A 14,377-nucleotide genomic window follows, 5' to 3' on the forward strand; every position below is an offset into this window, starting at 1 on the left:
ATACAAGTACAAGGAATGAAGCAATTCTTATTCACAATGAACATATATTCTAATAGAAATAGTTTAATGGGAATACATATAAAATATATACTGCATAAATTACTAATAAATCAGTTAATAGTATAATTAATAATTAAGTTAATAAATTAATAAAATAATGACCCCTGGTGTCTGTATGTTTCCTTTTTCAGTTTTAGGGAGTGTGTTTTAGGCAAAATATGAATTCAATCACCATTCCTCTGAGCCCCCAATTCAGAAAATTTCTTAATATTTAGGCAAAGGTTGGACTTTCTAACTAGCTTTACATTTATCTTTAACCTATGGAATATGTGTATGTATTACAGATAAACATAGATGTTATAATATGTAAAATAACTATATGTATATATGTATGTGTGTATAAATGTCTGTGGATTGAAATGCATTAGGAGGTTGAGGAAAAAAGTGGACCTTTTCTTGTGCCTTCCTTTATCATGAAGAAGTGCTCTGAGCACCCTGTAAAGTTGATGAACTTCCTCAAACTCTTATTTTCTGACACCTTTGCTCCTTAGAGGTGTGCTGGAAAGCAAAATGCTACAATCCCCATTTCTGGAATTTCTTCCTCTATGGAACTCATTTGGTAATTTATGATAATTCCTGGAGTTATGACCAAATTTTCCATCTTATTGGAACAATTTCCTATCTGATATTATTTTATTTCATCCAAAAGCTTTCAGAGGACTTATAATTAGTATAAGATATTTTGAGTTGAGTGATTAATTGAGATAGGTTCTCACCTAATTAAGGTATCAGACCTAATATGGTTCTATATTATCTGATTTGAATATATTCTCCACAGCCTTTTATGGAGGAATCTCCAGAAAAGTGTGTCAGATAGTTAGTAATCAAATACAGTAATTAACATTCTTTTTTTCCCCTCCAGAATATTTAAACTCCCACTTTAGCAGGAAAAACAACAACTCCTCCCTCAAATTCCAGTACCAAGATATCTTCCTCTCTTCCTGAGCTGAGAAGAATTACAATCCCCAGGATTTTTTAGCAACACAGGTCACCTTTTCAAGACAGCCAGTCCAAGCTTTGCAAGAATAACCACTTGCTGAATGACATTCACATGAGGATAGCATTGGTAGTCTTTGCAAAATCTAGGTTAAAGGTTATGAAGGTCTGAACATAGGTGGTAGCTGCATGAGTGGAGAGAAGGGGAAGAATTCAAAATATGTCACAAAAGTAGAAATAAGATTTGATAGTTGATGGATATGGGGTAGGTGAAGGAAAATGAAGAATCAACGAGGAGTTTACAAAATTGAGAAGCTGGAAGAGTTGTGATGCCTTTGACAAAAGAAGAGAGGAAAATTTAATGGAAAAATAATTAGTTCAGTTTTAAACATGTTGGATTTAAGATGTCTCTTGGACATTCAATTTGAAGAGTATAATAGGCTATTTGTGATATAGGACTGAACCTTGGGGAAGAGATTGAGGCTGGATTTGTAGATCTGGGAATTATCTGCATACAGATAATATGCATAGGAACTAATCAGGTTATGAAGAAAAGGGGTATAGAGGGAGAAGAGTGGAGGGCCCAGGACAGAACCTTCACAGTAGGGAGTGTGATGTAGATGATGAGCTAACAAAAGAGTCATCAGACAAGGAGGTGAAGTAGGAGAGTAGTGTCACAAAAACTCAGAGAAAAGAGTATCCAGGAGAAGATGGTCAACAGAGTCAAATGCAGCAAATAGGTTGAGAAGAATTAGGAGAAAAGACCATCAATCAGAAAGCAATGAAGAGAAAAATGCTAACTTTGGAGGGAATTGTTTTAGTTGACTGATGAAGTTAAAGCAAGATCGTAAAAGGTTGGGAAGTGAGTGAAGAGTAAGAGATTGTAGAAAACTTTTTCAAGCAGTTAGGCTGAGAAGGGGAGAAGAGATATATGGTAATAGCATAAGGAGATGGTAGGGTATAGTGTTGTTTGGGGACCTATTTCCTCACATGTGGTGGCACTGTGTCCTTACAGGGTGTGATGAAGAATATTCCTAATTTTAATGTTATCTGAGAATCAAAGTTAAACTGTGTGGAGGTGTGTGTGGGAAAGATCTAACAGGCAGCAGTCATTTGACCGTTCTGTAGAACTGGAAGGAATCTCAGATGAAGGCAGATGAGGGTAGCTTGGTGGTGCAGTGGATAGAGGGACAAGTCTGAAGTCAGGAAGATTCCTTTTCCTGAGTTCAAATCTGGCCACAGATACTTCCTAACTGTGTGACCCTGGGCAAGTTACTTAACCCCATTTACCTTAGTTTCCTCATCTGTAAAAAAAGCTCGAGAAGGAAATGGCAAACCACTCTAGTATTTTTGTTAAGAAAACCCCAAATGGGGTCTCAAAAAGTTGGATTGAAACAACTGAACAACAATGACAACAGATGAGGAAATTGAGGCCTGTGGAGGCTAAGTGGACACCTAGGTTGTAAGCATCAGAGGTAAGATTTGAACATGGATCTTCTGACTTCAGAGATAATATCCTTTCTACTGAACCAAGCTGCCTCCCCTGTTTCTGCCTTTGCACAGTCCTACTTCACTTAAATACAGTTCATTTGCAAGTCAAGAAATCACTTTCCTAATGTCATCAGTTCTATTTGAGAATAAAGGATGAAAGACCTTTCCACTGAACCTATGTTGCCTCCCCCATCTCTATAGAAAGAAACATATTGGGATGCAATCCAAGGAGAATTAGGGAACACTTGTTATCAGTGTGGGTTATGGTAACTCAATTTAACCTTATCAACCAATTTTTATTGAGAATATAACATAATGGGGCAGCTAGGTGTCGAAGTGGATAAAGCACTGGCCCTGGATTCCTGAGCACCTGAGTTCAAATGTGGTCTCAGACACTTGACACTTACTAGCTGTGTGACCTTAGGCAAGTCATTTGACCCTCATTGTCTGGGAGTGGGGGGGAAAGGTATGAAGACACACAAAAAAATCAAAAAAACATTTTAAAAAGAGGATGTCTGGGTTGACTGTTATGTATTACAGAACACTGTGTGAAGTCATATAGTATAATAAAAAAAGAAAATATTATTACCTTTCTGAATTTGTTGGCATTGTTGGATCAATAGAGACCATAGCATCATCTATGGTTAAAAGTGAGATTGTTGTATTCCTGAAAGATATATTCAAAACATTTTTAAAAATCTCAGTTTTCACATATCTATGTTACATAATACATCATGTAAAAGACTTTTGTAATTTACAGGAAATATGACCACATTAAGCTCAAGATATGGTTATCCATTCAAGTAAACATTTATTAAGCAGATATTATTGTAGAACAATCCTAGGTTTTGTGAAAAAATACTTATCAATAATGGATTTCTTGGGGAGACCCAGAGATCACTTTCTCAGTCCTTTTCCCCTGCCACTCCAGAAAGCCTAGTTCTCCTTGAGAAACTTTATCAAATCTTATCTGGGACAAACCCAAGGGAACAAAAGGAATGTAGATAGATTTTTTTTTTGTCTAGATCAGTGAAAGACTGATCAGATTAAACTGCACCGAGATAATGGACTTTGCCTTAAGCAAATCAAGTGAGGGTCTTTTGCATTCTTTATCCTGATGTCATCTCTAGAGTTCATTTTAATGTAGACCACCTTCAAATCATGTCAACCAATGGAATTGAATGATGCTAAGCAATTAACTTGGATCAATGTATAATGACCTGCCTCTATCAAAAGAGGATAAAAACCCTTGGAAGATGATGCAAGGTCTTGGAGGGCTTCTAGGTGTTTTGGGTATTTGGTGGTTTCTGGGGCATCTTCTGAGCTTCTCTTTTGGTTCTCTGAGACCACAAGGTCTCTGTCTCTCTTGCTAGCTCTCTTGGGTCTCCTTGAGAACACATGCTATCTTTTGGGGCTTTTCTCTTCCTCCAGCTAACTGGCATACTGAAGCTCACTCTCTATTGTCTCTACCATGTGGCCTGAGACCACGAGAAGTTAGGGAGACACGTGGTCAATCCTTTGCTGGTATAATATTGGTAAATTAATAAAATGCTTACCCAAAAGCTGGTGTGTATGAAAAATAGCAATTAAATTTCAAAAAACACAGTGTTGAGGAAGATTCAAGGAGAAACATGACATAGTCTCTATTCTAAGAACTTGTAAACTTTAGAGTACTGAAAGAAGGATAGTGATTGAAAAATAGTGGGTATGAAAGGATATCATTCAACAAAAGAACCAATGAAATTATAATTGCATCCATGGAAAAAGAATATCACTACATCCTTATGTAGATAAGTAAATAATATAAAATGTCATGGTTGAATATTAAATTTATTTTCTTAACTTTATAGGTAAATATCCCAATTATGACAAGTAAATTAAAATGATAATTGGATGGGAGGACACATTAGAACAAAAAGAGGTTGAATCCTTTAAAAAAAACCAGATTTCATTAACTTCTGTGCCCAAAAGGAGTGCTGTTACAATTTTTAAAATAATAAACATTTTTATTTAACATTTGGAATTCCAAATAATATGCCTTCTTCCCTACTACCCCTTCCCTCTCCCTGAGGAAGTAAGCCATATAGATATAGGCCATAAATGTGCAATTATGTAAAACATTTTCACATTAGTTATTTTGTATAAGATTTGAATAAAAGAAAAAAATGAAAGAAAGTGAAAAACAGCATGCTTCAGTCTGTGTTCAATCAATATTAGTTCTTTCTCTGAAGATGTATAGTATGCTTCATTTGTCCTTTGGGATTGTCTTGGGATCATTATATTGCTGAAAATAAATGTCATTCACAATTCTTCATTGAACAATATTTCTGTTATTGTGTACCATGTTCTGGTTATGCTCACTTTACTATACATCAGTTCGTGTAAGTCTTTCCATGTTTTTCTGAAATCATCCTGCATGTCATTTCTTATAGAACAATAATATTCCATTTTAATCTTATACCACAGCTTGTTTAGCCATTTCCTAATTGATGGGCATTCCTTTGATGTCCAATTCTTAGCTACCACAAAAAGAACTGCTATAAATATTTTTGTACATGTGGGCCCTTTTCCATTTTGGGGGGGATATCTTTGGGATACAATGCTAGTGGTGGTATTGCTGGATAAAAGGATATGCACAGTTTTATAACCCTTTGGGCATAGTTCCAAATTGCTCTCCAGAATGGTTGGATCAGTTCATGTTATTATAATTTAATTGGTGCAATAAATCTCAGAAACCATGTGTATTGGGATGCTTTCTTTTTCAGGAAGAAGTGATCTGTCCTATATCTGATCATGGTTCATTATAGTGGTTTTATTTGCATTTGTATTAAATTTATTTGCGTACATATCTCTGTCTTAATATCTTTTCCATGAATCTGAATTTAGGAAAGTAACAAGAAAAAATGCTTAGCCCAAAAAAGGAGAATTCTGGAGAACTTACCTTGGTAAACCAGTTGCAATGCAGACTAGATCCATAATATCACTGGAACTGCAGTATTTGCTAAAGACCACCTTCAGAACAGAATAGCAACAGAGTAGTAAAAAACAGGGTAGGAAAAATCTCCAATTAGTTTCCATGGTGATATCAAATTCCATGTGCTTGTAATGTATTTAAAATGTAATGGTTCACTTTTTTAAGCAGGTAAAATCTCTGTAGGCACTGGAATATTATTACTAAGTACATCTTTAATCATGTCTTTTTATAAGATGTAGGAAAAATACTTTTATGCAGTATAAAAACAATTTTGAAAGCAAAGGTCAACTGATTTTAAAATAGCTGCTTATAATAAAATAAAACTTTAGTCATCATTACTATCAGGTAGAACATCTTACTTAGCATTCTAAGCCAGGAAACACCAAACCAATATAGTGGTGGTGGTGGTGGTGGTGGTGGTAAGGAGGAATTGATTTGAATACCCCCTGATCAATTGATTTTCTTTCAGGCTAATTAATAAAATCCCAGAAGCTAAGGAAATAGTTATCAAAGACAACAAGGTGTTATGGTCTTAAATAATTTTTTTTTAAAGGTTACACATTGATAGCATTTTAAGAGGCACAAAGTTTTCCCATTAAAACTGCTGGAATTAATGGGCAGCTACTCATTGGATAAACATGGATTAGCTATAACACAAGTGGCTCTTTTAAAAGTGAGACACACTTTTAATTTAATTTAATTTAAATTAAAAGTGAGACACACATTCTTTAAATCATCACTTGAGGCTGGAGTCAGCTCTGAGGAATGTGATACCTGGAAGCATGGAAGAGAGTATGCTATGGAAAAATAATCTTGCCTCTTGGAAAAGGGGTGGAAGGGAATTTCTTCCCTCTTCCTACATTGGTAATGGTATCTTATATCAGTAGGAAACACACTCACTGAGGCAGGAAAATTTTCTTGGAGTTGAGAAAAGAGACATCCCTGGCCAATAGACATTGAGCCAAGGACAGAAAGAAGCTCAAGGGGCCCAGCTGAATGACCTATCCTATAGAGATGGTGAACCCAGAGGAAGAAAAATAAGGACTCTTGAAGTAGGGAAATGACACTGGGCTTTGAAGTGCCAAAGGTGTGTGTAGATTTGATCATATGTTCTTTCTAAACATACACATCTCTGCTGGTATAGTCTATACGTGTGACCAATCTTCTCACTGAAGCTCTATAAAATTATGGGATAGTGTGCTCTAGATCTGTGGTGGTGGTGCAAGGAATATATGAACAATTTTAGTTGTTTCACCATCTGTGGTGCTTTGAAACATTAAGTCGTTTTCCAGCTTGTTCTTTTAGCTATGTCTATTTTTTTTTTTTACGGTTGTCCTGTCAAAGATTATGATTGTTATGCTTGCTTTTTTGAGTCTGTCTGAGGCATAATAAATTTGGCCCTAGCCCTTCATTTTCATAGGATCTTAGAAAGATAAATTGAAGGACCCTCAGAAGCTTCCTGGTTCAATGCCTTCATTTTATAGTTTAGAAAACTGGGACATAAGGAGGTTAAGAAGCTTGCCCAAAGTCATGGAGTGTGCAGAAGAAGCAATGTTGCTTTAAAAAAAAAATTACAGAGCCAATGTTCTTTTCACTGAACTGAGATTTCTATTAATTCTATAAGCTTCTTGGCTAGTCCTTTATAATTTATTTTGTCTATCACATCCAACAAGATAAGTGTAAAATTGGAGCAAAATTCTTTTCAAAAAGATTTCTGGGGCAGCTAGGTGGTGCAGTGGATAAAGCACTGACCCTGAATTCAGGAGGACCCAAGTTCAAATCCAGCCTTAGACACTTGACACTTGCTAGCTGTGTGACCCAGGGCAAGTTACTTAACCCCCATTGTCCCCCCCACACACAAAAAAGAATGCTTGAATAGTTTCTAATCTATTAATTCTGATTTCCATCATAGAAATATACTAAGTTTTGTCCTCTATGTCCCTCTATTTTGATGAATGAGGTATGGCCTTGGCTTTGTTCAAGTCAATCTACCTCAACCTCTCTTTCTTAAAGCCTCTTTTCTTTTCTGGTCCTGGTTCCTAACTCATCATCCTGAGTCTATTAGTGAAGTCAGCAGAGTTCATTTTGTGGTATATTTATACTATTCTGTTTAAACCTTGACTCTTAGTATGAACAAAGTAACTAAATACAAAATATATTTTCTTGTTTTGTTTGCGTTTAAAACAGAAAGTGGACTTAAATTTATTTGTAACTAGAAGCTTGTTTGTGGCAGTTGAATGACTATACAGTTAATTCTCTTTGGGTAGGTATAAGGAAATTCTTTTAATTAGCTAAATATAAACAGAAAATGACTGGCAAGATTTCATGGGAAAATTTTTTATATCAAGTTAAATCTGTGACAAAGAAAAAAAGTTTGATTCAGAACAAATAATTCTGAGAGTCTATTAAAGCTAAAATTGGAATAAATTCCAGAAAAAGTGTCCAAATTGTAATATGGTTACAGGGTTTTTTTCCCCTTCTTTGTAACCATTATAATTTGTATGATCTTCTCATATCCCCTGATTTACCTGAACAAGAGAAAAGATCTCTGTCCAAATTAGGAAAAATTCCAGTTTTCTTAAGTGAAGTGAATTTAAAAGAAAATGGAAATTTTCCCATTTTGAGTAGAAATTTCCTCCTTCTTTGGTAAATTAGGTAACAAGAAGAGACCATGCTAATTATATGGGAAGGTATAGGGAGTATGTATGAGCAGAGTGACTCTAAAGGCTACTGAAAGAATAAATATATTTTTGAAAATCAGTTCTTCAAATTTTCTGTGGCTCTACATTCCTAGTCCTACAGAGATCCAGTGAGCCCCACTGAGCCACTGTGTCTAAGAGATAACTGGAAGCCTAGTCTAAAACTGTGTCCAAAGCTTTCTTTTGGCAAGTATTCCCATTCTAAGAACACAGTGATAAGTTATTAGCATGGGTGGGTGGAATGGAGTAGGAACTCTTGAAGTTAATTAGTCCTGAGGCTCAGAACTAGGACATCAAGGACTGTTCTTGCTAATCCTTCATGATCAGGAATCATGAGACTAAGTTGTACCTTAAAAGAATTTGGGGGTGTTTTTGGAGATATATAAAATTGAGGTAATCATTCTTTTGCAGAGTTTTCTCTAATATATTTATGGTACAGGATGTACTGAAGCTTGGGAACAAAGCAGAAAGATGTAAGAGGACAAAAACCCAGTTCAGACATTCTCCTCACCCCTATCTCACCTTTTACATGTGGCAAATTAGAACCTAGCCTTAACTTAAAGGCCAAAGTGAATAACACTGGAAGAACAAACAAAGAAAAAAAAAAGAATTTCACCATAAAGAACCATTATAGTGAAAGGGAAGTTTAACATGCAAGAAGAAGAAGAGAATGACTTCAGAAGGCAAAGCCTCAAAAAAAAAAATGCAGCTTGAACACAAATCCAACCAGAATTTTTGAAAAAGATAAAGCAAGAATTAAATAATTTTACAAACCAAGTGGGAGTTTTTAAAAAATGGGGAAAACAAAGTTATTGAAGAAAGAGGTGAAAAGAGAATTGGCAGGTTGGAATAAGAGGTACAAAAATAAGAAAACAACTATTTGACAATTAGAATTGACTGTATGGAAGCAAACGACTCCATGAAGCATTAAGAAATATTAAAACAAAGCCAAAAGACTGAAAAAAGTAGAAAAAAGTGAGGCATCTCATAGCAAAAACAACTAACCTGGAAAATAGACTGAAGCAAGATAATTTAATCTATCTGAAAGCTATGACTAAAAAAATCCACCCAAACACTAAATAAATAAATAAAAAATAAGAATTACATAAATCATAAAAGAACACTGACCAGATATTTTAGAACCAGAGGACAAAGTAGAATTTGAAAGATTCCACTAGTCACCTCTTGAAAGGAATCTTAAAAAAAAAATTTCCAGGAGTATTATAGTTCAAACCCAGATGTTCTAGGTCAAATAAATAATACTGCAAGTCACCAGAAAGAATGACTGCAAGTACTGAAGATCCAGTTAGAATGACATAAGATTGAACTGCCAACATGATAGAGTAGAGAACTTGAAATATGATTTTCTAGAGAGCAAATAATCTAAACTTACAAACCAAGAAAACTTACTCAACTAAACAGGGTATTATCCTAAAGGATAAAACAGACCTTGAAAGAATTCTTAGTGGGGGCAGCTATGTAGTGCAGTGGATAAGGCACTGGCCCTGGATTCAGGAGGACTTGAGTTCAAATCTGGCCTTAGACAATTGGCACTTACTAGCTGTATGACCCTGGGCATGTCACTTAACCCCCATTGCCCCGCAAACACACACACACACACACACACACACACACACACACACACACACACACACACACACACACACACACAAAACCAAACCAAACCAAACCAAACCAAGAATTCCTAGTGAATCCAATGGAAGGAAATGCACAATTAATCATACAATCATAAATATGAATGTAACTGGGATGAACTCATCCACAAAACAGAAGAGGACTATTTATAAGAAACCATACAAACAGAACATAGGAAACAGAAAAGGAGTTATCTATTGAAAATAAACCATAATCCAATAACATATTTTTTAAAAAAAGACATTAACTTGAAACAGAAATATATAAGCAGAGCTAAAATGAGGGGTTGGAGCTATTATGCTTCAGCAGAAACAAAAAAGGCAGGCTGGCAATCATATCATCAGAAAAAGCAAAAGCAAAAAAACCCCCAAACACCAACTAATTAAAAAATATGAACAGGAACACTATGTTTTGTTAAGAGATACCAGAAACAAAGAATTAATAGATATACTAGATGCATATGCACCAAATGACATAATGTCTAAATTCTTAAAAGATATGTTAAATTAGTTACAGGGTGAAAGAGATAGTAAAACCATAATAATGGGGGACCTCAATTTGTCCCTTTTAGATCTAGAAAATCTTACCAAAAAAAAAAAAAAGAAGAAATAAAGAACCTGACTAGAATTTTAGAAAAAATTGTACATATGATCAAGCTTTGAAAAATACTGAATGAGAATGGAAAGAAGAATACTTATTTCTCATCTGTGCATGGCATCTTCACAAAAATAGATCATATAATAGGGCGAAAAAGGCTTTCAAACAAATTCAGAAAAGTAGAAATATTAAATGCTTAGTGACCATAATGCAAGGAAAACTTCATTCAGTAAATGTCCTCTATAGCAAAGATTAAAAATTAATTGGAAAATAACAATTTTAAGGAATATGTGGGTCAAAGAACAAATCATAGAAAAAATAAATAATTTCATTAAAAATAATGAAACAATATATGCTAAATTTTGAGATGCAGCCAAAGCAGTACTTGGGTGGAAATTTATATATTTGAACATTTTCATCAATAAAAGGGAGAAAGGACAGATCAATGCAACTTAAAAAAAAACCCCTAGGAAACCAACAAGTTAATAACCCCCCAATTAAATGTCAAAATATTAATTCTGAAAATAAAAGGAAAGATAAACAAAACTGAAAGCAAAACCCAACTGAATTAATAAATAAAACTAGGAACAATTTAAAAAATGATAAAATAGATAAGGCTTTAGCTAACTTAATTAAGAAAAAAAGAACCAAATTATTATAAATAAAAAACATGAATCACAACCAATGAAGAAAAAATAAAAAATATTATTTGGAGCTATTTTACCCAATGTTTTAAGCCCTAAATGCCTAGTTTTGTTATGCTAATAAGGCTTAATCTACATGAAATAGAAAAATATTTACAAAAATATATGTTGCTCAGAATAATAAAACAGGAAACTGAATACTTGATCATATCTTTGAAAAAGAAATTGAATAAGCCATAAATGAACAGTTAAAGAAAACATCCTGAATTAGATGGATTTATAAGAGAATTCCATAAAAGAACAATTGTAGTACTGTTTGAAACTGTTTGAAAAATATAGGAAATGGTCCTACCATATTTTTCTATGACACAAATATGCTCTTGATAACCTAAACCAGAGAGAATCAAAGAAAGAAAACTATGGACCAATATCCTTAATGAATACTAAATGCAAAGAGTTTTGATAAAATATTAGCCAGGAGACTACAATAATATATAACAAAAACCGTACAGATGAATGTACTGGATTTATATAATTAATTCAGGACTAGCTCAATATTAGGAAAAATTATAAAGATAATTGGCCATATTAATAAACACAACAAAAATCATATGATTATATCAATAGGTGCAGAAAAAGCTTTTGACAAAATATTATTCCTATTAAAAACATCAGAAAGCAGAAGAACAAATGCAAGTTTCCTTAATATGATAATTAGTATCTGTCTAAAACCAAGAGGCATTATTATCCGTAATGGGGGTGAGCCATAGGCCTTTCCACTAAGGTTTGCAGTAAAGCAAGGATATAAAGTATCTAAATTACTGTTAAACATAAGGCTAGTAACATAAGCTATAACGATAAGAAAAGCAAAAGAAATTGAGGGAAATAAGAATAGGCAAAGAAGGAAATAAAATCATCACTTTTGTAGATGATATGATGGTTTATTTAGAGAATCCTACAGAATCAACTAAAATTTAATTGAAACAATTAACTTTAGCAAAGTTGTAGGGTATTTAATAAACCCACACATCATTTCAATATATTAGCAACAAATTCCAGCAGGAAGTGATAGAAAGAGAAATTCCATTTAAATGAACTATCTTCAGTCATTTTAGTCATGTCCAACTCTGTGACTCCATTTGGAATTTTCTTGGCAAAGATACTGGAGTGGTTTGCTATTTCCTTCTTCAGCTCATTTTATGGAGAAGGAAACTGAGGCAAATAGGGTTAAGTGACTTACTTACCCATTGTCACACAGATGGTAAGTTTCTAAAGCCAGATTTGAACTCATGAAGATTAGTCTTCCTGACTCCAGGCCCGGTACTTTATCCACTGTGTCATCTAGGTGCTCAAAATAACTATAGACTGTATAAAATGCTTGGGACTTTGCCTGAACATATACACAGGAATTGTATGAACAAAATCACAAAATACTCTTTATACAGAGATAGATCTAAATAATTGGAGAAATAAGAATTACTCATTGCTAAGATCAGCCAATATAAAAAAATGACAATACTACTTAAATTAATTTACTTATCCAGCATCATATTAATCAAATTACCCAAGAATTACTTCATAAAGCTAGAAAAAATAAATTGTAATAAGTAGGAAATAAGGGAGCCTGGCAGATCTCAAACTATACCTCCAAGTTGCAATTATCAAAACAACTTGGTTCTAGGTAAGAAATAAAGAGGTTGATCAGTGGAACAAATTGGATACACAATATTTAGAAGGAAATGAGAAGAGTAGCTTAATAAATAATAGTTTGATAAATCCAAGGGTGCTAGCTATTAGGACAAGAATTCACTATTCAACAAAATCTGATGGAATTTACAAGTCTGTCAAAAATTAAGTATTTATCAACTTTTCACACTACATATCAAAACAAGCTCCAAATGGGTACATGATTAAGACACATAAAGAGTGACATCATAAACAAGTTAGAGGAACATGAAAGAAAATATTTGTTCTGTAGATAGAGGAAGAATTCATGGCCAAATAAGAGATAGTTTCACAGGAGGCAAAATGGACAATGTTGATTGTACAAAGCTCCTAGGTTATCTTGTCATGGAATGAATCTCTGACCTCAGGATGAAGCTAGTCCATCATAGACAAGGATGAGGGGGAGGCAGGCTGTCTCCATCGGGGGCAACACCTTTCTGCTAAAGTTGCATCTCTCTCCTCACTTCCTGTAACCTCCCCCAAGTCAAATCCCCACTACACCATGCAACAAGAAGAGGGAGGAGCAGAGAGTGTTAGAGAACTGGAAGGCTCCACAGATGCCCATATAGCTGTATCTTTCTCCATGTCCTGAAGGATTATTTGAAGTACTTGATGTCTCAACTGATAGGCCAGTTCTAACCAAAGGCAAAAAGCTGAACCCAGTCTTATATCTATTTGCAATAGTCAGGATCCTTCTGATAAACCCCAGTTAAACATTACCTTAACATCTTGGAAAGGTGGTGATTTATTTAGTAGTGGCCCATCTACTATGGCATCTCTTAATTACAATACTAACAGAAAGGCTCAATAACAACAATAGTTTAGATAAATTCCTGGAAGATGAATCAATAATGAATGAGTTGAAAGATAGCAATTCCTGGAAAATATCTGTTTTGTTTAGAATTGTTATGAAAGACAACACAGCATGTTCCTGGATACCACTGTCTGAGAACAGGTTGCATGCTTAGATTCTGACTGTGTATTCTATTTCTTACAATCGGCTTAAACAGTTTCAGGAGTTTTTGAGCAATTTATGTTCTAGCTTTGGATTTTAAGCTGCTTTTATCCAGACTATTAACTGCTAATGTTGAGGATTTTTGCTGTCTTTTCTGGATTGATGATTTTCAGGGATATATTAAACAATACTTGGTGCTCTGCAGTAGATCTCTTATAAATCATAATTCAAAATCAGTTTAGTTATCCTTGATTTAATCATCAGTTTTGTCATTTTCCTTGAATGTTTTCTTTTTGTTTTCCCTTCATGATGTCTGAAAGTGAACTACAAAATCATATGAAGCAATAGACATGCTGCACTAAAGGAAGTGGAATGCTCACTCTGCCCCACTAAGGGACTACTAGTTCCATGTTCATATTGACCAGGTTCAGTTATGCGGGATGAGGAAGCTTGGCATCTAAAGAAAGGAGCTGTGTAACCTGGGCTCATCTGGGCATGCCCAAATTGCCTAATGTGGAGACTCTCTGAGGGGTTTTTGCAGTATGTCCATGCTGCCTAATAAGGAAGCCTCTGGACCCTTTACTACATGGGTAGTTGTAGCCTCCTTTGATAGGCTACATAGTTTGATAAGGCTATATCT

General features: G+C 34.5%; 1 protein-coding gene across 1 annotated transcript in view; it reads right to left on the reverse strand.

Moving 5' to 3' along the window:
- PDE9A (phosphodiesterase 9A) overlaps positions 1–14,377 on the reverse strand; it is a 171,630-nt gene that overhangs the window by 140,829 nt on the left and 16,424 nt on the right. The window contains exons 2-3 of the mRNA XM_043995793.1: positions 5,429–5,499; positions 3,077–3,154 (exon numbers count right to left, since the gene is read on the reverse strand). Of these exons, the coding sequence (XP_043851728.1) occupies positions 3,077–3,154; positions 5,429–5,499 (149 nt within the window). The remainder of the gene's footprint in view (positions 1–3,076; positions 3,155–5,428; positions 5,500–14,377) is intronic.

The sequence above is a fragment of the Dromiciops gliroides genome, chromosome 3 (genome assembly GCF_019393635.1).
Source record: "Dromiciops gliroides isolate mDroGli1 chromosome 3, mDroGli1.pri, whole genome shotgun sequence".
NCBI lineage: Eukaryota > Metazoa > Chordata > Mammalia > Microbiotheria > Microbiotheriidae > Dromiciops > Dromiciops gliroides.